The sequence below is a fragment of the Hypanus sabinus genome, chromosome 26 (genome assembly GCF_030144855.1).
Source record: "Hypanus sabinus isolate sHypSab1 chromosome 26, sHypSab1.hap1, whole genome shotgun sequence".
Classification (NCBI taxonomy): Eukaryota; Metazoa; Chordata; class Chondrichthyes; order Myliobatiformes; family Dasyatidae; genus Hypanus; species Hypanus sabinus.
In genome coordinates, this window is record NC_082731.1 from 45,068,997 (window position 1) to 45,095,995 (window position 26,999).

At 42.4% G+C, this 26,999-nt stretch overlaps 1 protein-coding gene across 7 annotated transcripts in view; it reads right to left on the reverse strand.

Annotated features, from left to right (window-relative positions):
* The window catches only part of LOC132381517 (meiosis initiator protein-like), a 112,812-nt gene that overhangs the window by 27,346 nt on the left and 58,467 nt on the right, over window positions 1-26,999 (reverse strand). For all 7 annotated transcript variants that reach the window (XM_059950990.1, XM_059950989.1, XM_059950994.1 and 4 more), the window contains 2 exons: window positions 12,714-12,857; window positions 5,522-5,643 (listed from right to left, as the gene is read on the reverse strand). In XM_059950990.1, the coding sequence (XP_059806973.1) occupies window positions 5,522-5,643; window positions 12,714-12,857 (266 nt within the window). The remainder of the gene's footprint in view (window positions 1-5,521; window positions 5,644-12,713; window positions 12,858-26,999) is intronic.

The window sequence follows — 26,999 nt, forward strand, 5'->3', positions numbered from 1 at the left end:
AAAAGCATCTCAGGGTTTATGTGGTGACATGCTTGTACTCTGATAATAAATTTTACTTTGAACTTTAAACCAGACTGGCAAAGATCACAAAGCATCGATTATTACCCTACAACCAGGCTACATGGTACTGCAGTGGAGTGGTTAGTATAACACAACACCAGCAGTTGCAATTGGAATTCAATACCCCTTGCTGCTTATAAGGAATTTGCATGCTCACCATTCATGTTTCCTCCAGATGCTCCTGGTTTCCTCCCACATTGCAAAGACGTATAGTTAGGGCTAGTGAATTGTGGGCATGCTATGTCAGTGCCCATGGTGACACCTGTGGGCTGCCCCCAGCATATCCTTGAACAATGTTGATCATTGACATGATGTATCCAATGCATAAATAGCAAATGAAGTTAATTTTTAATCATTAATCTTTTCAACCTCTCATAGAAAGTGTAAGGTCATAAATCTGGCTCGTATTCCTTTAAAGATTTGGATAGAGGGGAGGAGCTAAGATGACGACAGAGGGCGATAGCTCACCTGCGAAAAAGCTTAAATTCTTCCTCTGCTGGAACAAGAGGGGGTGGGGGAAGGGTTGATGCTTTGCTGCTGCTTGTGTGTGGGAGGGGGTGAGGGGCTTTGGGGTTCTAATGTTTTTCTGTCATTCATTCTTTGGGGTTTGCTTCTGTTTTGTAGACATCTGGAAGAGTAACAGTACACTGCATACATTCTCTGATATTAAATGGAAGCATTGAACCATTGATGTATATAACTATAATGGGGTTTGATTATCATTCAACGAGGAGTGAAATTAAGAAATATTTCTCATACAAAGACAATAGAATTTACAGCAGAGTAACAGATCATTCAGCCCATCTGTTCTGTGCTTTGCACAAGCCTCTCTGAAGCATACTTCATCACAACCATCTGATCCGTCATTCTGAATCTGAATTTACCCTTCCCTCCCTAAGGGCCATTAACTGTAATCTTTAAGACTGAGGATGGTATCCTGTTATTGTGCAGGAATCAGGAACAAGGGTCGGACATTATTTAAGAAAGGTGGATCAGGTGAGGAGGTCACATTAATGAAGCAACCTTGATGTCCTCTGTAGACTAATAGACTGTCAGGACTCATTGTTAGGTCTCATTGATGCATCATGGCCAAAATACCAGAAAACAAAGCGTGAATGAAAGGGAAACAGAAAAACCAGCATTTATGCGGTGTTTTTAATTAGAATGACCCAAAGCACTTGATAGCTAATGATGTGAAGTGCATGTTGTAAAGCAGGAAATGTTGCAGTCAATCTGTGCAGAGTAAAACTTCATTCACAATGTAACATGGCCCAGATCATCTACATTAGTAATTTTGACTGAGGGATAAGTATTGAATTCAATATTTCCTATCCATCTGGAGGTGGAGCAGTTAGCCCAACGCTTTACAGCATCAGCTCTAAGATTCAGGTTTGATTCCTGCCACAGTCACAGGCTGGTGGCTTAGTGGCATCAGCGTCGGACTTTGAAGTAAAGTTCGAATCCAGCCGGCTCCCAAAAACCTGGAGAGGAATGGGCACCGCCAGGTTTTGGATGCGTAAGACACACCGTATGATGAGCAATCACCAAAAGATTGGTGCAAAAAGCTTGTCATGATGGCGTCCCGACGACTCCACCAGGAGTTAAGGGCACGCACACACACACACACACACACACACACACACTTCTTCTTTGGTTGTCCATCGGAATCCGACGACAGTGAGATCTATACAGTCCTATCCTGTACCCATGCAGGTGGGACATGTATATGTGGTGGTAGTGCATGGCTGCATTTCTCCTGGCTCTCTTCTGCTGTCTTCTGGTTGTTCGTCCCATCTCCAGAATACGAACCCCATCCTTACGTAGCTGTTGCCAAGTGTTACGGTCAGCAGCAACATCCTCCAGGTCCTCGGGTCTGATCTTGCACTTCCTTAAAACATTCTTCATCTGATCCTTGTCGCGCTTCTTCGGCCCTCCAGCTGAGCGTTGACCATGAAGTAGCTGGCCGTATAACACTCTGCGGGGTAGCCGACATGGGGGCATCTTTTTCATGTGCCTCAGCCATTGCAACTGACACTGGGTGATCATGGCCTCAATACTTCTGCAGTTGGTCTTTACAAGTATTTCAGTGTGAGGCACCAGCTCACGCCAAGTAATTCCCAGGACGCGCTGAAGGCAGCTTATGTGGAAGCACTCCAAGGACTTGATGTGATGACTGTAGGTTCCCCAAGCTTCACAGCTATAATGGAGGGTGGTGACACAGACCACTTGGTATACAGCGACCTTTGTGGAGGGACGAAGGCTCCTATTCTGAAAGACTCTATGCCGAAGTCTCCCAAAGGCAGCTGATGCCTGTTTAATGCAGCTCTGGATGTCGTTGTCAATGCCGCTATCCTCAGAGAGAATGCTCCCCAGATATTTGAAAGATGGCACTACTGACAGCTTTTCATCACCAACAGTGAAGGCAGGTAGGGTGGGTGGGACACTGGTACTCCATTGGCAAACCACTTCTGTCTTGGTGGTATTGACAGTCAGCCCCATCCTGCTGTATGCTCTCACTGCCACGGCAAGGACAGTCTAAAGATCCTCTGGAGTATGGGCCACAAGAGCACAGTCGTCTGCATACTGCAGCTCCAAGACTCTTTCTCCATGGACGCACACGTGCGCTCAATCTCTCTCTCTATCTCTCCCCCCCATCTCTCTCTCTCCCCACCTCTCTCCCCCTCTCTCTCTCTATCTATCTATATGTTCACCCTGGGACATTGTTCCTCTGGGTGCTCCAGTTCCTTCCAAATTCCAAAGACGTACAGTTGGGGTTAGTATGCAGTGGGCAATATCCACAGGCTGCCCAGCACAAGCCTCACTGATTTGATTTGATAAGTGTCATAGAAAAATACAGCACAGCAACAGGCCTTCTGAACATCTAGTCCTTGCCAAACTATTTAAACTGCCTTTTCCCACAGCCCTACAGCTCCTATCCATATACCAAACCAAACTTCTTTTAAACTTTGAAAACAAGCTCGAATGCACCACTTGAGCTGGTACCTCATTCTACACTCTCACCATTCTCTAAGTGAAGAAGTTTCCTGTCACATTTCCCCTTAAACTTTTCATGTTTCACCCTTAACCCATGACCTCTGGTTGTAGTCCTACCCAACCTCAGTGGAAAGACCCTGCTTGCATTTATGCTCTATACTCCTGGCCTGGTCCTTGCACACGTAGCACACAGGCTTGACCTGATGCTCGTGAACCAGATCCCCAGCTATGGGTAAATAATCCCATTGCCTTGTGGGCATCTGGAGTATTGCGTGCAGTTTTGGTCACCTACCTACGGAAAGATGTAAATAAAGTTGAAAGGGTACAGGGAAAATTTACAAGGATGTTGCCGGGACTGGAGGACCTGAGTTATAAAGAAAGATTGAATAGATTAGGACTTAATTCCTTGGAAAGTAGAAGATTAAGGGGAGATTTGATAAAGGTAAACAAAATTATGAGGAGTTGGTTGGTTGGCATCCATCTGTCTCGAAGGACAGTGAGTGATGAACATCATCATCACAAGTCTGGGCGGAAGGTATGGAGATTCTGAGATGCCCAGTCAACAAGATCTCCCTCTTGGCCTCACCAGAGTAGTCCAAAGGAAAACTTATGAAGCAATATGCTTGACATCAGCCTGGCTGTAGGAGCTACCAGAAGGATATTCAATGACATCCAACCGCTTGCATTCAACATTACATCCCATCTCAATACTTTGATTTATGAAGGCCAATGTGCCAAAAGCTGATTTGACTTAAGATGATGCATTTCACACATGTGACAAATAAAGCTGAAACTAACCTAATGGGCATGCAAAGTCTCAGTGTAATGCTTCATTAAAAAAAGAAGCATGTCTGACAGAGCACTGGGGTATTTATTGTGCTCACATCAATGGAATGGGGCTTGAACTCACAACGGCATGCCTCAGAAACAAGAGCACTACCTCATTTTGTTTCGAACAGAGAGGAAGAGGAATTTCTTTAGCCAAAGGGGTGGTGAATCTGTGGAATTCATTGTCACATTTGGCTGTGGAGACCAAGTCACTGGGTAAATTTAAAGCAGAAGTCAATTAAGTTCTTGATTAGTAAGGATGTCAAAATTTACGGGAGAAGGTAGGACAATGGGGTTGAGAGGGATAATAAATCAGCCATGATAGAATGGCAGAGCAGACTCAGTGGGCTGAATGACCTAATTAGAACATAGAACACAGAAATTTACAGCATATTACAGGCCCTTCAGCCCACAATATTGTGCTGACCATGTAACCTACTCTAGAGACTGCCTAGAATTTCCCTAGCACATAGCTCTCCATTTTTCTAAGCTCCATGTCCCTATCTAAGAGGCTCTTAATCCACTTCACCACCATTGTCAGCAGTGCATTCCACACACCCACCACTCTCTGTGTTTCCCCCTGACATCCCCTCGGTACCTATTTCATGTTAGCCGTTTCAGCCCTGGGAGAAAGCCTCTGTCTGTTTCACATGATCAATGCCTCACATCATCTTATACTCCTCTATCAGGTCACTTATCATTCTCCGTCGCTCCAAGGAGAAACGGCCAAGTTCACTCAAACTATTCTCATAAGGTATGTCCTCAAATTCAGGCAACATCCTTATAAATCTCGCCTGCACTCTCTCTATAGTATCCAGTACAGTACTCCAAGTGGGGTCTGACCAAGGTCTTATATAGCTGTAATATTACCTCATGGCTCTTGAACTCAGTCCCAAGGTTGATGAATACCAACACACCATATGCCTTCTTAACAACAGTCAACCTGTGCCACAGCTATGAGTGTCCTATGGCCATGGACACCAAGATCTCTCAGATCCGCCACACTGTCAAGAGACTGTCCTCAAACTGGACCTACCAAAATGAACCACTTCACACTTATCTGGGTTGAAGTCCATCTGCCACTTCTCAGCCCAGTTTCGACATCCTACCGATGTCCCACTGTAACCTCCAACAACCCTCCAGACTATCCACAACACCCCCAACCTTACTGTCATCAGCAAACTTAATTACCCACCCTTCTACTTCTTCATCCAGGTCATTTTTAAAAATCACAAAGAGGAAGGGTCCCAGAACAGATCCCTCCAGAACACTGCAGAATTCTGCTCCTATGTCTTATGGTCTTAATTAAATTACACTTCAGAACAAACTTCAGGGCAGATTTTCGACCTCAAAAGATGCCCCTTATGTTCCTGGACAGGTAGATAAAGGAGTCTTCTTCCCTTCACCAAAATATACCCGTACTCTATCAAAACTACATTCAACTCCCAATTATGAGAGGTACAACAAATCAGCCATGACAGAATGGGCCAAATGGCCTAATTCTGCTCACACCATTATGGTCTTATGGTTTCAGACACCGTTACTGGGGATGGAAAGGGCTGGAGAACACACATGAACAGACAGAAGAGATTTGATAAAAACATCTACATTCTATATGCGAACTTCACAGGTTGAATACCTTTAAAGGAACATTCCAGTAACTGCTGGGTAATTGCTGGGTTTGACAGACATTCGAGTGCTTCGAGTCTCCAGGCTTGGTCACCGGGAACTCTGGGCTAAGGCACACCATTCCAAATAAGGCTGCAAGGATGAAAGTACACATTTGTGGCATTGCATTTTCAGTTTGTTTGTCAGTGGGAAACTTACAAACGATTGGCAAATGAATAAAAAGAAAACTGCAGTTGTCATCAATCACAAAATCCTTTCCCATCAACACTCAGCCCAGGATTCTACTCAAATTCCAAGGCCTTGGATTTGCAACTTACTGACTCAGAGGTGAGAGTACTATAATTAAGTTGTGTCACATATCTACTGGAAAATCCAGACCTGAGTAAAGGGTGGGTTATTGAAACTGTCATGCCTGCAATATGGTTTCATGGAGCAGCATAACTTTAACGAAAACATTAAAATGGGGGGGGGGGGCACTAATCTAACGTTATCAAAGCACATATACTACCCTGAGATTTATTTTCTTGTGGGCATTCACAGTACAACAGAGAAATACATTCGGAAAATGTGTAGTTCAAGTGGTTGACAGTTGGGTTGAGCTGTTCTCTGATCTTGGTGAGTTAATTGCAAGTGTTTTGTTACCATACCAGGAGACATTACCAGCGCACTGTTAATCATGATGTGCCTTCTGAATGCTTGGCCTTTATATACTTATCAATCAGCTGACTGATCATCATTATGGAAACTCAGTTGTGATGTAGGGAGGGAATTTCATCGCCAATCGGTTCTGTCGCGAGCTGTGTGTGTTGTACTCTGGAATTTTGCCTGCAATGGCTCATAAATAGGATCAAGGTCTGCATATCTGCTTACAGAATTGTTCGCGGAAAGCCATCTTCTAGGAATCCTCTTGCATGTTCACTTGCGCCATGAGAAATGCAATAAAATCAATGGAAAAAAGGCAGAAAGACTGACAAACAGTCAATGTGCAAAGAACATACTATGCCAATGAAAACTACATAAGTAAATGAATAATACTGAGAATAATACCGTGTGCAATGCTGACTATCCTTCAGATCACCCTCTGTCTTCTGTGTAGTAACACTGCCTTGAAAGCAGCAACATCCAAAGGATGCTATGGTGTAGGGAAGCCCACCACTATCTTCCCTGAGATAGCAATTAAAATGTCAATCTTGCCTGTCGCCTGCAAAAGTAACTTGAAATGTTATCTGTCAGTGTTTAGCAGTTGTTAGCATTCTATCAGAACAATCATCATGAGAATCAGGTTTATTATCACCAGCATGTGACATGAAGTTTCTTAACTTAGCAGCAGCAGTTCAATGCAATATATAATACAGAAGAGAAATAAATAACTAAATAAATCGATCAATCAATCACAGCATACGTATATTGAATAGATTAAAGAAACGTGCAAAAAACAGAAATACTGCATATTAAGAAAAAGTGAGATAGTGTCCAAAGATTCAATGTCCATTTAGGAATCGGATGGCAGAGGGGGAAGAAGCTGTTCCTGAATCGCTGAGTGTGTGCCTTCAGGCTTCTGCACCTCCTACCTGGTGGTAACAGTGAGAAAAGGGCATGCCCTGGGTGCTGGGGGTCTTTAATAATGGACACTTGCCTTTCTGAGACACCACTCCCTTAAGATGTCCTGGGTTCTTTGGAGGCTGGTACCCAAGATGGAACTGACTAAATTTACAACCTTCTGCAGCTTCTTTCAGTCTTGTGCAGTAGCCCCCCCCAACCCCCATATCAGACAGTGATGAAGCCTGTCAGAATTCTCTCCACTTTACATGGAGTTTTTGAGCGTATTTGTTGACAAGCCAAATCTCTTCAAATTCCTAATTAAGTAAAACCGCTACCTTGCCTTCCTTATAACTACATCGAATGTTGGGACTAGGTTAGATCCTCAGAGATCTTGACACCCAGGAACTTGAAGCTGCTCACTCACTCCACTTCTTCCCTTACAAGAATGAGCTAGGGGTCAAAATGGGAAAATTCAAATTGTCAGCATCAACAGATGTGTTCTAACTAAATTTATTATCAAAGTATGTACATTTCATTATACACTTACACTGAGATTCATTTTCTTGCAGGCATTCACAGTAGAATAAAGAAGTAAATTAGAATTCATGAAAAACTACACACAAATACCGACTGACAAACAACCATTACGCAAAAGAAAGCAAACTGTGCAACTACAAAACAAGTGAAATAATACTGAGAACTTGAGTTGTAGAGTCCTTGAAAGTGAGTCCATAGGTTGTGGAATCAGTTCAGAGTGGAGGTGAGTGAAGTTATCCACACTGGTTCAGGAGCCTGATGTGTTGAATCAGTTCAGAGTTGGTATGAGTGAAGTTATCCACACTGGTTCAGGAGCCTGATGTGTGGAATCAGTTCAGAGTTGGGGTGAGTGAAGTTATCCACACTGGTTCAGGAGCCTGATGTGTTGAATCAGTTCAGTGTTGGGGTGAGTGAAGTTATCCACACTGGTTCAGGAGCCTGATGTGTGGAATCAGTTCAGAGTTGGGGTGAGTGAAGTTATCCACACTGGTTAGGAGCCTGATGTGTTGAAACAGTTCAGTGTTGGGGTGAGTGAAGTTATCCACACTGGTTCAGGAGCCTGATGTGTTGAATCAGTTCAGTGTTGGGGTGAGTGAAGTTATCCACACTGGTTCAGGAGCCTGATGTGTGGAATCAGTTCAGTGTTGGGACGAGTGAAGTTATCCACACTGGTTCAGGAGCCTGATGTGTTGAATCAGTTCAGTATTGGGCTGAGTGAAATTGTCCACGCCAGTTCAGGAGCCTGATGTTTGATGGGTAATAACTGCATTTCACTTGTTCTATTGCAAACTCTAGTCCCACGTTAGACTGCTCCCTCAAGCCTCAGTGACGGGAGGGGGATGTAGTATCTTGTCAGTTGAATCAGATCCCCAGAACGTGATGAAAACACCCATCGTCTCTGCAAATGTGTAATAGGTGAGTAATATCAAGTTAGTGGATTCATGGCTAGGAGTTTGAAATAGAATCTGTGCTCTGTGGGTCCAAGCCCATCACCAGACCCTTGATTGACAATCCAGTTCTGTGTAATTGATTTTTTTTAAATTTGAAAAATAATTTATTTTATAAACAAGAAATATAACCAGTACAGCTTTTCTACGTTCACTATACACTGACGTAACATTTTCTCTTTAGTTGATGAACTTGTGCAGCATGGTAGCGAAGCAGTTAGCATAATGTGTTACAGTTCAGGGTTCAATTCCCGCCACTCTTAGCAATTTGTACATTCTCCCATGCTCATGTTTCTTCTGGGTGCACTGGTATCCTTCCACACTCCAAAGAGATATGGAATAGGGATAGTAAAATGTGGGCATGCTGTGTGGGTGCCAGAGGCGTGGAAACACTTGTGATCTGTACGGGTTAGGGTTGGAAATTGTGGGCATGCTGTGTTGATGCCAGAGGCGTGGTGTCACTTGTGTGCTGTCCCCAGCTTGAAGGATAATAACTGAACATGGTGTTTGTTCGGTCTTCTCCATCTGCAAGTCACACAACCAAATGACCAGATATCACAAGATATCTCAGCTAACTGAAGAATTTGACAGATTTTCCTTTGTACCTGTAATGTTCTCAAACTAAGTGAGAAAATATACCTCTTGACCCTTTCTCTGACCAAAAGTGTTGTTTGATACTTAAACACCTAGTGTTATAGGAAACAGACATCATAGCATATGCTAATTAGTAAACTTTAATTAAACCACTGTTAGGTTTGGGTCTCAGTTTCACTTCATGTGGAAATTACCAGTGGAAAAGTTAAATTGCAACCCGCTTGGTTGTCTAATGCAAAAGGTGGTCCAGTTGCACAGCTAGTTTCTGTTTGCATTTGCAAGAGGAAGTCCAAATTAACAGTGACGGAGGGTCTAATGCACAGGGGTTAGATACCGAGAGACATTTTGAGAGATCAGAAGCAAGTATTTCTGTGGTCTTCTGCTACTGTAGCATATCCACTTCAAGGTTTGATGTGTTGTGCTTTTAGAGATGCTCGTCTGCACACCACTGTTGTAACATATGGTCATACTGTTGCCTTCCTGTCAGTTTGAATCAGTCTGGTCATTCCTCTGACCTCTCTCAGTAACAAGGTGTTTTCCTTCACAGAACTGCCACTCACACAATGTTTTATGCTCTTTGCACCATTCTCTGTAAACTCCAGAGACTGTTGTGCATGAAAATCCCAGGAGGTCAGCAGTTTCTGAGATACTCAAACCGCCCCATCTGGCACCAACAATCATTCCATGGTCAAAGTCACTTAGATCACATTTTCCCCATTCTTATGTTTGGTCTGAACAACAGGTGAGCTTCTTGACCATGTCTGCATGCTTTTATGCATTGAGTTGCTGCCACATGATTGGATATCTGCATTAAGGAGCAGGTGTACAGGTATACCGAATAAAGTGGCCACTGAGTATAAATTGTAAAGGCACAAAATGTCCGATTCTGGGTGGTTGGATTTCAACACTGCATGAACTGTTGCTCAAAAGTCAGTTCACATCATAAAACACGGAATAAAAGATGTTGTAATGACTTTTGTGGTACAATTTCCGCTTTGTGGTTTCCGAGTTGACAGATATTGCTGCTAGGGTCAGTAAAGCAGCCAATGTCACTGAACACAGGATGGGTTTGGAAATTGGGGTGGTGGGGAAGGGAAGCCTTACAAACCCAAGCATCAAAATACAAATCTAAAAATACAGAAGATGTAGAAATCTTTAATACAGAAGGTCTGTTGAAGGGTCCCCAAACTGAAACTTCTTTTTCCTCAGGGGATTACAAAGGCACAACAGTGGCTTACTTCATTATGAGTTTGAGGACATTCCATATGTTACCAAAGATTCTATCAAATTCCTACGTACCATGGAGAGCATTCCAACTGGTTTCATTGCTGTCTCATATGGAGGGATTACCGTACAGAATTGGAAACAGCTGCAGAAGGTTGTAAAGTCAGCCAGCTTCATCATGGGCACTAGCCTCCCCAGCATCAATGACATCTACAAAGGGCAATGCCTCAAAAAGGTGACATTCATCATTAAGGTCTCCAATCACCCAGGAATATTGGGGAGGTGGTGCAGGAGCTTGAAGATGTGCACCCATTTCTTCAGGAACAGTTTCGAAACTTCAGCTAAGTTCAAATTATTATTATCAAAGTTCATTTATGTCACTATATACAACTCTGAGACTCTTTTTGCAGGCATTCACAGTAAATACGAAGAAGCACAATAGAATGAATGAAAACCCACACACAACAAGATGGACAATCAACCAATGTGCAAAAGACAACAAACTACGCAAATATAAAAAGAAGAAAAAAACAAATAAAATATAAACACATGAGAAAGTCGGCAGACACTGGAAACCAGAGCAATACACATAAAACAGTGAAAGAACTGAGCAGGTTAGGCATCATCTATGGAAATGAATAAACAGTTGACGTTTTGAGCCAAGACCCTTTATCAGGACTCACACCAGCAGGTTCAACAAAATAAACAAAAAGTAGTAAACAAACAAAATAATAATAATCAATAAAATGAATAAGCAATAAATATCAAAAACATGAGATGAAGAATCCTTGAAAGTGAGTCCATAGGATATTCAGCGTTGAGGTGAGTGAAGTTAACTCCTCTGGTTCAGGAGCCTGATGGCTGACTGAGGGGTAATAACTGTTCCTGAACTTTGTGTTATGGGTCCTGAGGGTCCTGTACCTCCTTTCTGATGGCAGCAGCAAGAAGAGAGCTTAGCCTGATTGGCAGGAATCCATAATGATGAATGCTGCTTTCCTGTGACCACGCTCCTTGTAGATGTGCTCAGTGGTTGGGAGGGCTTTACTTGTGACGGTAAATGGCTGCCCCAATTAATTGACGGTGTGGATTCCAGTTAATAGAGGCAGCCGCTTATTTGGGACAACTCTTCAAGAACAAAAACTAATCGAGAAAGTAGCTGGGATTCTGTTTATTTATTTGGGACACTGCTGCTTAATTGAGACAATTGACTGTTACTGAAGTTTCTAACTAGTGTCAGATGTGTGCACTTGTGTGGCTGTTGGACATTACACTGTGCTTAGAGTTAACGGTTTTTAAATAGTGTCAGTTATGTGCGCTTGCGTTCAAAAAACAGTTATATTTGTCATTGATGTTGGTGAGAAATGAGCAGGAACGCAATTCATATCTGTTTTGCTCACTGCAGTTTCATGCATTCAGGCCTGGAGATGTCAGAAATGGCCGGGAGTGAAAATGAAATGAATTTCACGACTTCAACAAGTTAGGACCTATGAAGAATTTGAAGGTATTGACAATCAGCTTGAGTGTTACAATGAAATCGAAGATTTGGAGGATGCAAACATCAGTAGTATTGTATAAAGGTAGTCCATTATCTACGCTAGGTGTTGGCACTGATCTTGTTCACTTCCAGTCAATCAAAAGGATGTGGCAGACTACACTGGGTGAATTCCTCTGTCAATAACTAATACACAGTTTTTATAGTACTGTCGTAGTATTGGTAGTGTTCTAATTTGTTCAGTATTTCACTTAAATACAAATTTGTTACTCAGTTAAACAATAGCTTGTTCTTTACACCCTGCTACTATTCTCCACTGCATATTGATACAGTTACAAAGAAGGCACAACTGCAGCTATATTTCATTAGGAGTTTGAGGAAATGTGGTATAAAGACACTTGCAAATTTCTACAGATATACTGTGGAGAGCATTTTAACTGGCTGCATCACTTCCTGGTATGAGGGGGACCACTGCACAGGATTGAAATAAGCTCACAGTACACTTATTATCGAAGTCTGTATGCTGTACGCAGCCCTGAGATTTATCTCTCCACAGACAGCCACGAAGGAAGGAAAACATGTAACCTGTTCAAAAATATATATTATTTGTATGATTCCGGTTAACTGGGATACATCAGGCCAATACATTTTAGGCCAATCAAGTGGTGTCCCAATTAGCTGAATGAAAATACATCTATTTCTTATTGTAATTTGTGGTGATATGAATTGCACTGTATTGCTGCAGCAAAACAACAAATTTCATGACATATTCCAGTGACATTAAACCTGATTCTGGGCTGCTCAACCTGTTGTGTGTTCTGGCATCTTCTGTTCTTATTCCCAGCAACTACTGTATGTCCTATTACCTTGAGTCAGGTTTTCCTTTCCGTCTTGCAGAAGTTGAATGTGCCGTCCCGGAGATGAAAAGAGAGAAGGACTCAAGCCAAGTGAAGTCTGAAGCCCTGATGTCGTTAGAGAGTCACTGACTGGAGAATGAACTTCTGCTGCTCCTGTGCAAGAGGTTTAGATAGATCAGAATGTGCCAAAAAAAATCCCCAAATTGAGGAAGTTTATGCAGCATGATGCTTAGCAAATAACTATACTGGACTTTACCATCAATAAATATAGGACGGCACAGTATCATAGTGGTTAGCACAACGTTTACAGTACATTCAGTACAGGATTCAATTCCCACCGCTACCTGTAAGGAATTTGTACTTCTGCCCGTACCTGTATGGGTTCCTCCAGGTGCTCCAGTCCAAAGATGTGCTGATAGGTTAATTGGTCATTGTAAATTATCTCATGATTGGGCTAAGGGTGGAAGGGGCTGCTCAGCGCTGTATCACAATAAATGAAAAATATAAAGACCATAAGACCATAATTAGGCCATTTGGCCATTTGGCCGATCAGGTCTGCTCCGCCATTTCATCATGACTGATCCAATTTTTCTCTCAACCCAATCTCTTGCCTTCTCCCCATATCCCTTCAAGTCCTGACCAATCAACAATATATCAAACTCTGCCTTAAATATACATACAGACTTGGCCCTCACAACCACCTGTGGCAAAGAATTCGACAGATTCACCACTCTTAGCTTAAAGAAATTCCTCCTCATCTCCGTTCTAAAAGGACACCCTTCTATTATGAGACTGTGTCCTCTGGCCTTAGACTCTCCCATCAGAGGAAACATCCCCTCCACATCCAACTCTATCAAGGCCTTTCAACATTCCATAGGGCTCAGTGAGGTCACCCCTCTTTCTTCTGAATTCTAGTAATACATGTCCAGAGCCATCAGACGCTCTTCATATGACAAGTCATTCAATCCTGGAATCATTTTCATGAACCTCCTTTGAATCCTCTCCAGTTTCAGCACATCCTTTCTTATCCTTATGAGGGGCCCAAAACTGCTCACAATACTCCAGGTGAAGCCTCACCAGTGCTTTATGAAGTCTCAACATTACATCCTTGCTTTTATATTCTAGTCCTCTTGAAAAGAATGCTTACATTGCATTTGTCTTCCTCACCACAGTCTCAACCTGCAAATGAACCTTTAGGGAATCCTGCATAAGGACTCTCAAGTCCCTTTGCACCTCTATTTTTTTTTTGTATTTTCTCTCCATTTAGAAAATAGGCAACCCTTTCATTTCTCTTACCAAAGTGCATGACCGTACACTTCCCAACACTGTATTCCGTCTGCCATTTCTTTGCTCATTCTCCTAATCTGTCTATGTCCTTCTGCAGTCTCCACCTATCTTCATATTGTTTGCAAACTTTGCAACAAAGCCATCAACTCCAACATCCAAATCATTGACATATAACATAAAAAGAAACGGTCCCAACACAGACCCCTGTGGAACACCACTGGTCACTGGCAGCCAACCAGAAAAGGCTCCCTTCATTTCCACTCTTTGCCTGCTGCCAGTCAGCCTCTGCTTTATCCATGTTAGAGTCTTTCCTGTAATACCATGGGTTTGTAGCTTGTTAAGTAGCCTCACTCATGTGTGGCACCTTGTCAAAGGCCTTCTGAAAATCTAAGTACACAACATCAACTGATTCTCCTTTGTTTATCTTGCCTATTATTTCTTCAAAGAATTCCAACAGATTTGTCAGGCAAGATTTTCCATTGAGGAAACCATGCAGTTTCAAGCATTCAGGCTTGGAGATGCCAGAAATAGCCGGGAGTGAAAATGAAATGCATTTCACGACTTCAACAAGTTAGGACCTATGAAAAATTTGAAGGTATCGACAATCAACTTTAGTGTTACAATGAAATTGAAGATTTTGAGGATGCAAACATCAGTAGCATTGCATAAAGATAGTCCATTATCTATGATAGGTGTTGGCACTGATTTTGTTCATTTACAGTCAATCAAAAGGATGCGGCAGGGTACGCTGGATGAATTCCTATGTCAATAACCAATACACAGTTTTATCAAACTGTGTTTCTGCCTGTCCTGTGCCTCCAAGAACCCCGAGATCTCATCCTTAATAATCAACTCCAACATCTTCCCAACAACTGACATCAGAATAATAGGCCTAGTTTCCTTTCTTCTGCCTCTCTCCTTCCTTGAAGAGTGGAGTGACACTTTCAATTTTTCAGTCTTCCAGAACCACTCCTGAATCTAGCGATTCTTGAAAAGTCGTTACTAATGCCTCCACAATATCTTCAGCCACTTCTTTCAGAACCCTGGGGTGTACCAACTGGTTCCGGTGACTTACCTATCTTCAGACCTTTGTTTTCCAAGAACCTTCTGCCTAATTCTGATAACTTTACACACTTCATCCTTCCTGACACCGGAAACTTCCACCATACTGCTAGTTCTTCCACAGTGAAAAGTGATGCAAAATATTTATTCAGTTCGTCCACTATTTCCTTGTCTCCCATTATTAACTCTCTAGCATCATTTTCCAGCTGTCTGATATCCACTCTCACCTCTCTTTTACACTTTATGTATCTGAAGAAACTTTTGATATCCTCTTTAATATTATTGGCTAGCTTACTTTCGTATTCCATCATTACTTTCTTAATGACTTTTTCAGTTGCCTTCTGTTGATTTTTAAAAGCTTCTCAATCCTCTAACACTAATCTTTGCTCTATTATAAGCCTTCTCTGTGGCTTTTATGTTGGCTTTGACTTCTCTTGTTAGCCACGGCTGTGCTCCTTTGGATTACTTCTTCCTCTTTGGGATGTATATATTCTGTGCCTTCTGAATTGCTTTCAGAAATTCCAGCCATCGCTGCTCTGCCATCATCCCTGCCAGTGTTCTTTTCCAATCAATTCTGCCAACTCTCTCTCATGCCTCTGTAATTCCCTTTACTCCACTGTAATACTGAAACATCTGACTTTAGCTTCTCCTTCTCAAATTTCAGGGTGACTTCGACCATATTATAATCACTTGCTCCGAAGGGTTCTTTTAACTTAAGCTCTCTAGTCAATTCCAGTTCACTGCACAACACCCAATCCAGAATAGCTGATCAACCACTAGAGGATCAAAAAAGCCATCTCGGAGGCACTCTAGAAATTCCTCCCCCTGTAATCAAGTACCAATATTATTTTCCCAATCAACCTGCATATTGAAGTCAGCCAAGACTGTTGTAAAATTACCCTTTTGGCATGCATTTTTTAATCTCTCATTGTAATCTGTAGGCCACATCCTTTCTATTGAGGGTCTGTATACAACTCCAATCAGGGTCTTTTTATCCTTGCAGTTCCTCAGCTCTACCTACAATGTTTTCACACCTTCCAACACTATGTCACCCTTTTCTAATGAATTGATTTCATTTTTTACCAACAGAGCAACTGCCTTTCCTCCTATCCTTTCGGTACAATGTATATCCTTGGACATTCAGCTCCAACTGTAATCTTTCAGCCATAATTATGCCTACAATATCATACCTGCCAATCTACAACTGTGCTGCAGGTTCATCTGCTTTATTCCGTGCACCCTGTTTATTCAGATACAACACCTTCAGTCCTGTATTTACTCTTTTCAATTTTGCCACACCACGCTCAACTTTTTGTTTCCTTATTTTTGTTTGAGGTCTCACCAAGATCTGCCTGCACAACCTCTCCACTAACTGCTTTTCATCCCCCTGCAACTCTAGTTTAAACCCCACCGTGCAACATTAACGAACTTTCCTGCTAGGGTACCCTCCAGTTTGGGTGCAAACAGTCCCTTCTGTACAGGTCCCACCTTCCCTGGAAGAGAGCCTAACGATCCAAAAACCTTATGCTCTCCCATCTATACCAACTCCTTAGCCACATATGCAAACAAAGGAGTCGCCATTATATCTTTCTAGTTCTGGCCTCACTAGCAGGTGGCACAGGTAGCAATCCTGAGAACACAGTCGAGGAGGTCCTGCCCTTTTGCTAAGCACCTAACTCCCTGAACTCACAATGCAGAACCTTGTCACTCGCCCTACCCATGTTATTGGTACCTACATGGACCAAAACTTCAGCCACCCACTTAGGAATGCTGAGTCTCAATCCAAGATATCCTAAACCCTGGTACCCGGGGGGCAACATATCTCCCAGGAAACTCATTTTCACCCATGAATTCCCCTAACGAATCTCCTATCACCACAGCGTGCCTCTTCTTCCCCTTTCCCATCCGAGTCACAGAACTATACTTAGTGCCAGAGACCCAACCACTAAGTTGGATCATTGGTTCCTCCGATGGTATCCAAAGTGATATGCCTATTGTTCAGGTGGATGGTCACAAGGGTACTCTGCACTGGCTCCTTAACTCCTTTCCCCTTCCTGACAGTCAAGTCAAGTCACTTTTATTGTTATTTCGGCCATAACTGCTGGTACAGTACATAGTAAAAATGAGACAACGTTTTTCAGGACCATGGTGTTACATGACACAGTACAAAAAAAAAACACAGAGAAAGCTACACTAGACTACAGACCTACACTGGACTACATAAAGAGCACAAAAACAGTGCAGGCATTATAATAAATAATAAACAGGACAATAGGGCAAGGTATCAGTCCAGGCTTCAGGTATTGAGGAGTCTGATAGCTTGGGGGAAGAAACTGTTACGTAGTCTGGCTGTGAGAGCCCGAATGCTTCGGAGCCTTTTCCCAGATGGCAGGAAGGAGAAGAGTTTGTATGAAGGGTGCATGGGGTCCTTCATAATGTTGTTTCCTTTGCGGATGTAGCGTGTAGTGTAAATGTCCGTGATGGCGGGAAGAGAGACCCCAATGATCTTCTCAGCTGGCCTCACTATCCACTGCAGGGTCTTGCGATCTGAGATGGTGCAATTTCCGAACCAGGCAGTGATGCAGCCGCTCAGGATGCTCTCAATACAACCCCTGTAAGATATGATGAGGGGGTGGGAGATAGACTTTCCTCAGCCTTCGCAGTAAGTAGAGAAGTAAAGCTGGGCTTTCTTTGCTATGGGACCAGGTGTTGAGGGACCAGGTGAGATTCTCCGTCAACTGAACACCAAGAAATTTGGTGCTCTTTACAATCTCTACCAGGGAGCCGTCAACGTTCAGCTGGGAGTGGTCGCTCTGTGCCCTCCTCAACAACCATCTCTTTTGTTTTGTTCACATTAAGAGACAGGTTGTTGGCTCTGCACCAGTCCATTAGCCACTGTACCTCCTCTCTGTAAGCTGACTCATCGTTCTTGCTGATGAGACCCACCACGGTTGCGTCATTGGCGAAATTGATGATATGGTTCAAGCTGTGTGTTGTAGCACAGTCGTGGGTCAGCAGAGTGAACAGCAGTGGACTGAGCACGCAACCCTGGGGAGCCCCCGTGCTCAGTGTGATGGTGTTGGAGATGCTGCTCCCGATCCGGACAGACTGACAGACTGATGTCTCCCAGTCAGGAAGTCTAGGATCCAGTTGCAAAGGGAGGTGTTCAGGCCCAGTAGGCTCAGTCTTCCAATCAATTTCTGAAGGATGATTGTGTTGGCTGCTGAACTGAAGTCTATGAACAGCATCCAAACGTATGTGTCTTTTTTGTCCAGTGGGTGAGGGCCAGGTGGAGGATGGTGGCAATGGCATCATCTGTTGAGCGGTTGGGACGGTACGCAAACTGCAGGGGGTCCAGTGAGGGGGGCAGCAGGGTCTTGATATGCCTCATGACAAGCCTCTCGAAACACTTCATGATGATGGATGTAAGTGCAATGGGACGGTAGTCATTTAGGCAGGACACTGAAGACTTCTTCGGCACGGGAACGACGGTGGCGGTCTTGAAGCACGTTGGAACGGCGGTGCTGCTCAGGGAGCTGTTGAAGATGTCAGTGAGAACATCTGCTAGCTGGTCTGCACATCCTCTGAGCACTCTACCAGGGATACCAGGTCACTCAGTTTCCTGTGTCCTACACCTTGCTCTTACTAATCAATGCCAAATGGCGATAGGCCACTGGTCAAAGCTCTAATGTGCTGCCAGAAACTGCTCCTATCTTTTGTCCTCGGGCTTGAAATATTGATTACCTGCTTCCTCTTTATACATAGATGCTGTGCATTTTTGACAGATTAAATCTTCCATAACTTTGTGACTCGAGTTGCAAGGGAAGATTTGGTCTCATGTAGCTTTTGCAGTATCATTTAGTGCTAATTTGTTTATTTCCCTTATTTTACTTACCTCTCAATCACTGGCTCAGTCTGAGCTGGAAAGTCCCACTCCAGAGTCTAAGACTTGAGTTGACCTTCCTGTAGTCTAATGACAGATTATCTAGCCACTATCTCATTGCTCCTGTTACAGTAGAAACTAGCTGTGTAGAAACTAGCTGTAGTGTCTACCACATTACTGAGTCAAAGGGGCATGCAGCTTGAACAGCCCATTCAACCCACTGCATCCATGCTGAGCAGTGGGCATCAGTCTGGACTAAAGATTACAGATCAATTTCATTTGCCATATGTACATTGAAACATAAAGTGAAATATGTCAGATCAAATCAGTGAGGATTGTGCTGGGGTCAGCTGCACACTTCTGGTGCCAACAGAACATGCCCACAACTCACTTACCCAAACGCGAACAGAAGACCTTTGGAATGTGGGAGGAAACTGAAGCGCCCACAGAAACCCATGAGGTCATGGGAAGAACACACAAGCTACTTACAGACTGTGCCAGGAACTGAACTCTGATGTTCCGATCAGATAATGGAGAGACTGTGGAGACAGATGTTGGTAAGACCTCAGACAAGGTTGGGAATCAACAGGTTGAGCACGGTGCAACTAACGTCCTGAGCTGTGAGTATTTCAACGCAAGAGGTATCGTAAGAAAGGCAGATGAGCTCAGGCCATGGTTCAACACCTGGTATTATGATAGTATAGCCATCAGTGAGACTTGGTTTCTGGAGGGGCAGAAATGACTGCTCAGTATTCTGGGATTCTGCTGTTTTAGATGTGACAGAGTGGGAAGGGTTAAAGGAGAAGGGGAGCATTACTAGTCAGGGAGAATGTCATGGAGGTGCTCAGTAAGGACAGATTAGAAAGTTCGCCTAATAAGGCATTTATGGGTGGAACTGAGGAATAAAAAAGGTATGACCATGTTAATGGGGCTATATTACAGACCACCCAATAGTCCGAAGGATTTAGAGAGATCACAAACAGTTGCAAGAAACGTAAGGGTGTTATGGTAGGTGATAAAAAGACACAAAGATAGGTATAGAGAGGTAGGTAGTGCTGAGGAAGCAATGTGATTGCAGAAGGACTTAGACCTAAACTGTAAAGGACTAGATAGGATAAAGCTTGTCAAATGTGTTCAGGCAAGTTTCCTTAACTAGTATGTAGAAGTCCCAATGAGTGTGCAATACTCAATCTTCTATTAGTGAATGAGGCAGGACAGGTGACAGAAATTTGTGTCAGGGAACACTTTGCATCATACATCTGCAGGTTGAGATTCTAAATTGGAAAAAGGCCAATTTTGATGGTATCAGAAAGGATCTGGCAAGTGTGGATTGGGGCAGGATGTTTCTGGTAAAGGTGTACTTGGTAAGTGGGAGGCTTTCAGAAGCCAAATTTTGAGAGTACAAAGCTTGTACATGCCTATAAAAATAAAAGGTAAAGATAACAAGTTTAGGGAACTTTGGTTTTCAAGAGATATTGAGGCTCTGGTTAAGAAAAAGAAGAGGTGCATAGCAGGTATAGGCAGATAGGAAGAAATGAGGTGCTTATTGAATTGAATTTTGGTTTATTGTCATTTAGAAACCACAACTGCAATGCAGTTAAAAAATGAAACAACGTTCCTCCAGAATGATATCACAAAATAAAGCAAGCCGGACTCAGCTTCGCAGACGCAGCACACAATGAAAGCGCCGCTGGATCCAGCCTCGCAGACACAGCACACAGTGAGAGCACCCCGACTGCAGCGGACTCCGAGTCCGTCGAACCTCCGACCATCCCCTTCGGCACAGCCTCTCTGAGCACCATCCTCTGTTGAGCGCACTACAATGCCCCGGCCACTGGCCACCGGCAACGCGACCCGGAGGACTAGGGGCCTGTTCTTCCCAGCAGAGACCCAGACCTCACAACAGCAGCAGCAACGAAGAAGGCCTTCCTGGAGACTTCCAGATGTTCCTCCATGCTCCCACATACATTTTTCATCAGATTAGGATTGTGCACAGCACCCCACTTGACAAATAACGAATATCATCTCCGGAGAGGCCACTGCAAACTGCGTCGCAGCGCCATCTTGAAGTTAAGAAATATGTTAAGAAAGAAGTTATGTCAGATAAGAAATACAAGAGAACACTTAGGAAAGAAATCAGAGGGCTAAAAGAAGGCATGAGTTTCCCCTGGCAGACAAAGTGGAGAATCCTAAGGTATTCTACAGATATGTTAATAGCAAAAGGATGGCAATGGACAATATTGGTCCAATGGAAGATCAGAATGGAGGCAAAAGAGATGGGGGAGACCTTAATTTTTTTTTTGCATCTGTATTTACTCAGGATACAGACAAAGACTTGACAAGGTGTTCACTGCAGAAATTGCCAGGGCACTTCATAGGACCAACAAAGGTAAGTCTTACACACTGAGGAGTGCTGTAGAATAAAGGAATCTAGGAATGCAGGTACATAATTCATTGAAAGCGGATTCACAGGTAGGTAAGATTGTAAAGAAAGCTTTTGGCACATTGGCCTTCATATATCAATGTATCGAGTACAGAAGATTGGATGTTATGTTGAAGTTGTTTAAGACATTGGTGAGGCCTAATTTGGAGTATTGTGTGCAGTTTTAGTCACCTGCCTGGAAGATTGAGGGGAGATTTGATAGAGGTACCCAAAATTATGAGGGGTATAGATAGGGTAAATACAATCAGGCTCTTTCCACTGAAGTTGGGTGGGATTACAACTAGAGGTCATGGGTTAAGGGTAGAAGGTGAAAAGTTTAAGGGGAAATAGGGGAATCTTCTTCACTCAGAGGGTCGCGAGTCTATGGAACAAGCTGTCAGCACAAGTAAAGCAAGTGAGCTCATTTTCAATGTTGAAGAGAAGTTTGGATAGGTAGTTGGATGGTAGAGGTATGCAGGGCTATAGACCTGGTGGAGATCAATGGGAGTAGGCAGTTTTAATGGGGGTGGCACAGGCTAGATAGGCCGAAAGGCCTGTTTCTGTGCTGTACTTTTCCATGACTCTACAACTCTGAGAATCGTCCTCCTGCAGGCAGCCATTACACAAAGAAACACCATGGAATCCGTTCAAGAAAACATCAAATACTCAATACACGAAGAAAGAACAAGTTGCCCAAAGGGCAAAAAGTAAGTGAACAACACAGAGAATACCAGACAGTAGTTTTAAGTTCAGTTCAGTCCCACGCCGCTCCACAAGCCACAAGGACGTTCTTCACACACTGCTCCAAACTGCACTGATCGAACCGATCAGAAACAGCAAACTGAAGAGTAATCAAAATCCACAAACACAAGCAATGTGAACCTCAAAGTCCCTGAAAACAAGTCCACAGTCTCGCCGATCAATCCTTGCAAACATGGACCCCAAGATTCCTGCATTTTCCTCCGACAGCAGCTAGAGAGAGGGAGAGGAAGATCAGTCAAACATAGGCAGCTGGCGCTGAGCACTGGCCCGTCCTCCACTCTCATTCTCATAGGCTTCAACCTTGATCATTGGGGTGTGATTGTGTAGCATGGACTCACTGGGCTGGAAGAGCCTGTTACCGTGCTATATCTCCAAGTAAATAAATGCTGTCTGTAAGGACTTTGTGCGTTCTCCCTGTGACTATATGAGTTTGCTCTGGTGCTCCCGTTTCCTTCCACATTCCAAAGACCTTTGAGTTAGAAGGCTAATTGGGCAGCATGGGCCGGAAAGGCCTGTTACTGTGTTGCATCTCTAAGTAAATTAAAAAATTCCCACTGCTGCCTGTTAGTTGTTTATACAATCTCTCCATGACTATATGAGTTTCCTCCAGGTGCTCCAAATTCCTCCCACATTCCAAAGATGTATGGGTTAGTAGGTTAATTGGTCACATCGGTATAATTGGGCAGTGTGGACAGGTGGGCCAGGAGGGCCTGTTGCTGTGCTGTATCTCTGAATAAAAATACAAATAGGTGCTCTGTCACAGCAAGTGTCACTTTGTTGATCTGCTTTTTGCTAAAGATGACCACACAAGCAAATACAAAGATTCACTCAGCTTGCCTTAGGGCATACTTGAGTGTCAGCTCGATATGAATTATGAAAGGATCACAGCTAAGCTAATTTTTTCAGCAAATGGAACTAGAGACTGATTATGAAAGAGGTTGTTAGGATTCCCCTATTTCCCCTTAAACTTTTCACTTTTCACTCTTAACCCATGACCTCTAGTTGTAACCCCCCCCCCCCCCCCCACCTCCCATTAACTCAAAGATGCAGTGGGGCTGCTTGTGATCCCATCTCTGGCAACATCACATTAAATATCACTCTTAACCATCTTTATAGCATTTATTTGACCTATCAATTACATCGACATAGGTGACCATTTAGAAAGCGCCTGTTGAGAATATTCAACTAAAGGGAAGAAATTATACCTATATAGGTCTTTAAAATTTTTTGTAATTTTAATACCAAGGTAAGTAAAATGGTTTTTGGCAATATTAAAAGGTATTTTATCATAATAATCAGAATAACTAATAATAGGAAATATACGCTTTTATGTAAATTAAGTTTATATCCAGAAAAAGTACCAAATTCCATAAATATAGATAACATAGAAGGAATAGATTTCTTAGGATTTGAAATGCAAACTAATAAATCATCTGCGTATAACGAAACCTTATGTAATTTATCCCTTCTCCTAATACTCTGCACAGAATTAGAATCCCTAAGAGCAATAGCAAGTGGTTCTAAAGCCAAATTAAATAATAAAGGACTAAGAGGGCAACCGTGACAACCTCTATATAATCTAAAGTGAGGAGACTTTTGATTATTCGTTAGAACCACAGCTACCGGGGCATGATAAATCAATTTAATCCAGGAAGTAAATCCTGGACCAAAATTGAACCTCTTCAAAACCTGAAATAAATAAGGCCACTCCACCCTATCAAAAGCTTTCTCCGCATCCAAAGATACAATACATTCCGATTCTTTGGCTGAGGGGGAATAAATGATATTTAATAATCTTCGATTATTAAAATGTGAGTACCTATTTTTAATAAATCCTGTTTGATCATTTGAGATAACATTAGGCAAGACAATCTCAAGCCTATTTGCTAGAATCTTAGAGAGGAATTTAAAATCGACATTCATTAAAGAAATAGGTCTATAGGATACACATTCCAGCGGGTCTTTTCCTTTTTTTGGAATCAATGAAATTAGTGCTTCATAAAAAGTTTTAGGAAGGTTCCCAGAGGATGTAGAATCAGTAAGCATTTGATGAAGATGTGGTATAAGCATTTCATGAAAGGTCTTGTAAAATTCTACTGTATAACCATCAGGTCCCGGAGCTTTACCTAATTGCATAGAGGATATAGCCTCTATATATGGTTATGATATAAGGTTATTTTACTGAAATTTTTATATATATTTCAAGCAGTTCCCTCCTTTGTTCCAAAAACATTTTTTGATAAAATAGATTCTCTGATTTTGTCAGATGTTTGAAATAATAAAAGCTCTAGAGTGAATAAACTTTTATTGCAAAAATCAAAAAAAGATGGAGGACTGGCTTTACCAAACTTTAGATTTTATTATTGGACAATTAATATTCATTATATTACTTTTTGGATTTATGATATGGACGACCAAGATAGCCCTTCATGGTTACAGTTGGATGAAAATTCAGTAATGGGGTTTTCGTTAGCTTCTTTATTAGGAGCTCCTGTTCTGTTTTTGCTCTCCAGAATAGGTGGACAAGCCCTTAACCCTATTGTTAAACATGCTTCTTTTTCTTTCCTTTTTCTCTCTCTCTCTTTTTTTTTGTTTCAGCTTAGTTAGTGTTTTTTTTTCCTTATCAATAAAATTTCCAATTTTTTTTTATGATTGCTATGAGGAGTTGTAGTATTTTTTGACCATTGTATATATAACAGCATAATATTTTACCTATTTGATTTTGACATTATATACTTTCTGTTTTTACTATTGCTGTTTATATGTCTTTTATATTATCTACTTGTTAAACTCCTCTTCCGATTTGTATATTCTTTATTTGGAAATCAATTAAAAAAATTGAAAAATGAAATATCACTCATATCTGAGTGAACCCATGGGGGAGGGAAGAGGCTCTTCTGTGATTGTCGATACAATAAAGGAAACAACAATAATGGTTAAGCATAAACTAACCTCCTACTTCAAAGGATTCAAAGTACATTTATTATCAAAGTATGTATGTAGTATACAACATCGAGCTTTGTCTTCCCCACAGACAGCAACAAAATAAAGCAAGCCATGGAACTGTTCAGGAAGAACATCAAACCCTCCCATCCCAGCACAAAGAAAAATCACAGAAATGGCAATTAAAAAAAAGAGCAAAACCACAGAAGATAAAACACAAAAACGAGAGAGTCCATTTTCCAAGCGGCTCAGTGTTCATTATCCGCAGACCGCCCCAATTCAAAGTTGCCCAAAACAGCAACAAAAGAAGGTGTGACTGAAACCAGAAAACACATCATAATGTGAACTACAGTCCAATCCACAAACCATGTCGATTAAACCTTGCTCCGGCACCATCCTCCGACAGCATCGAGGGAGAGAGATCATTCAGACACTGGGAGCCACGGCAGCAGCGAGTCAGAGGGAGAGAAAGACCGTCACATGCAGACACTTTCTCCCGCAGCAGCGAGCTGAACGCTTGCTTGCCTATTGCACTAGGCTTGATGTTTTCAATCTTCCTTGATGCTTTAATCGGCTAGGTCAGCGAGAAATGGAGTCGGTCATGCGTTTGTACCCCTTTACCAAGCTTCTTGATCTCAAGGAGGCTGCTCACCTCCCGGGCCTCTCTGGGAGACAGTGCTCAAAAACACACTATCAAACTGTGGATCGCAGGATCCAATAGAATCACATTTGAAGGAAAAAGACTTTAAAGAAGCACACCATCTGGAGGATGGTAGTATTATTCGCTAGCACTATCTTCTTCTGGACTTAGCCTTGAAAGAAAGATCTTACTTCTATATGTCAAGGTAATCCATACATGATTTATAAGGTTCAACAGACTTCATGCATTCACCTTTATTTCATGCTGAACCCTACACGTGAGGAAAGGTTGAGCAAGCTTGGATTTTTCACTTTGAAGCAAAGAAGGATGAGAGTGACTTGATAGATGCATACAAGATGATTTGAGGCATAGATCAAGTAGACCGCCAGCGACTTTATATTAGGGTAGAAATGGCTAATACTAGGGAGCATAACGTTAAGGTGATTGGAGGAAAATATAGGAGGTATGTCAGAGGCAGGCGTTTTTCTTGCAGGGAATGGAGGGTGTGTAGAACTCCCTACCAGGGTGGTGGTAGAGGCAAATACATTAGGGGCACTTAAGCATCTCTTAGATAGGCACATGGATGATGGAAAAATGGAGGGTTACGTGGGAGGGAAAGGTTAGATTGATTTTGCAGTGGGTTAAAAGGTCAGTACAACATTGTGGATCGAAGGGCCTGTACTGTGCTGTAATGTTTATAACATGTTCTACATTGTATAAATCCACTACAGCCCACAAGCAACGGACTTTTATTTCTTTCTCAAAGTTGATTGAGGTGGGTATTTTGACCAGGACTCAAGATCTATATAGAATGGATGTAGAGATGTTTCCGTTAGTGGGAGAGTCCGGGACCAGAGAGCACAGCCTCAAAATAGAAGAATGTCCCTTTAGACCTGAGATGAGACAGAATTTCTTTAGCCAGATGGTAATGAAACTTTGGAATTCATTGCCACAGACAGCTGGAGGCCAAGTCATTGAGTCTATTTAAAGAAGAGGTTGATAAGTTCTTGATTAGGAAAGGCATCAAAGGTTACAGGGAGAAGGCAGAAGGATGGAGTTGAGAGGGATAATAAATCAGACATGATCGAATGACACAGCACTCAATAGGCCTAATTCTGTTGCTAAGTCTTATGGTCTTAAAGCAATCTTTAGAATTCTATTTAAACATTGAACATCATTTCTTGAAGCTTCTTCTCCTCGAGTTTTATAATTCTATATCATGTTTAAAGTACCAGTGACCCAGGTTCAACTCCCACCGTTGTCTGTAAGAAGTTTATACATTTTTCCTGTGACCAT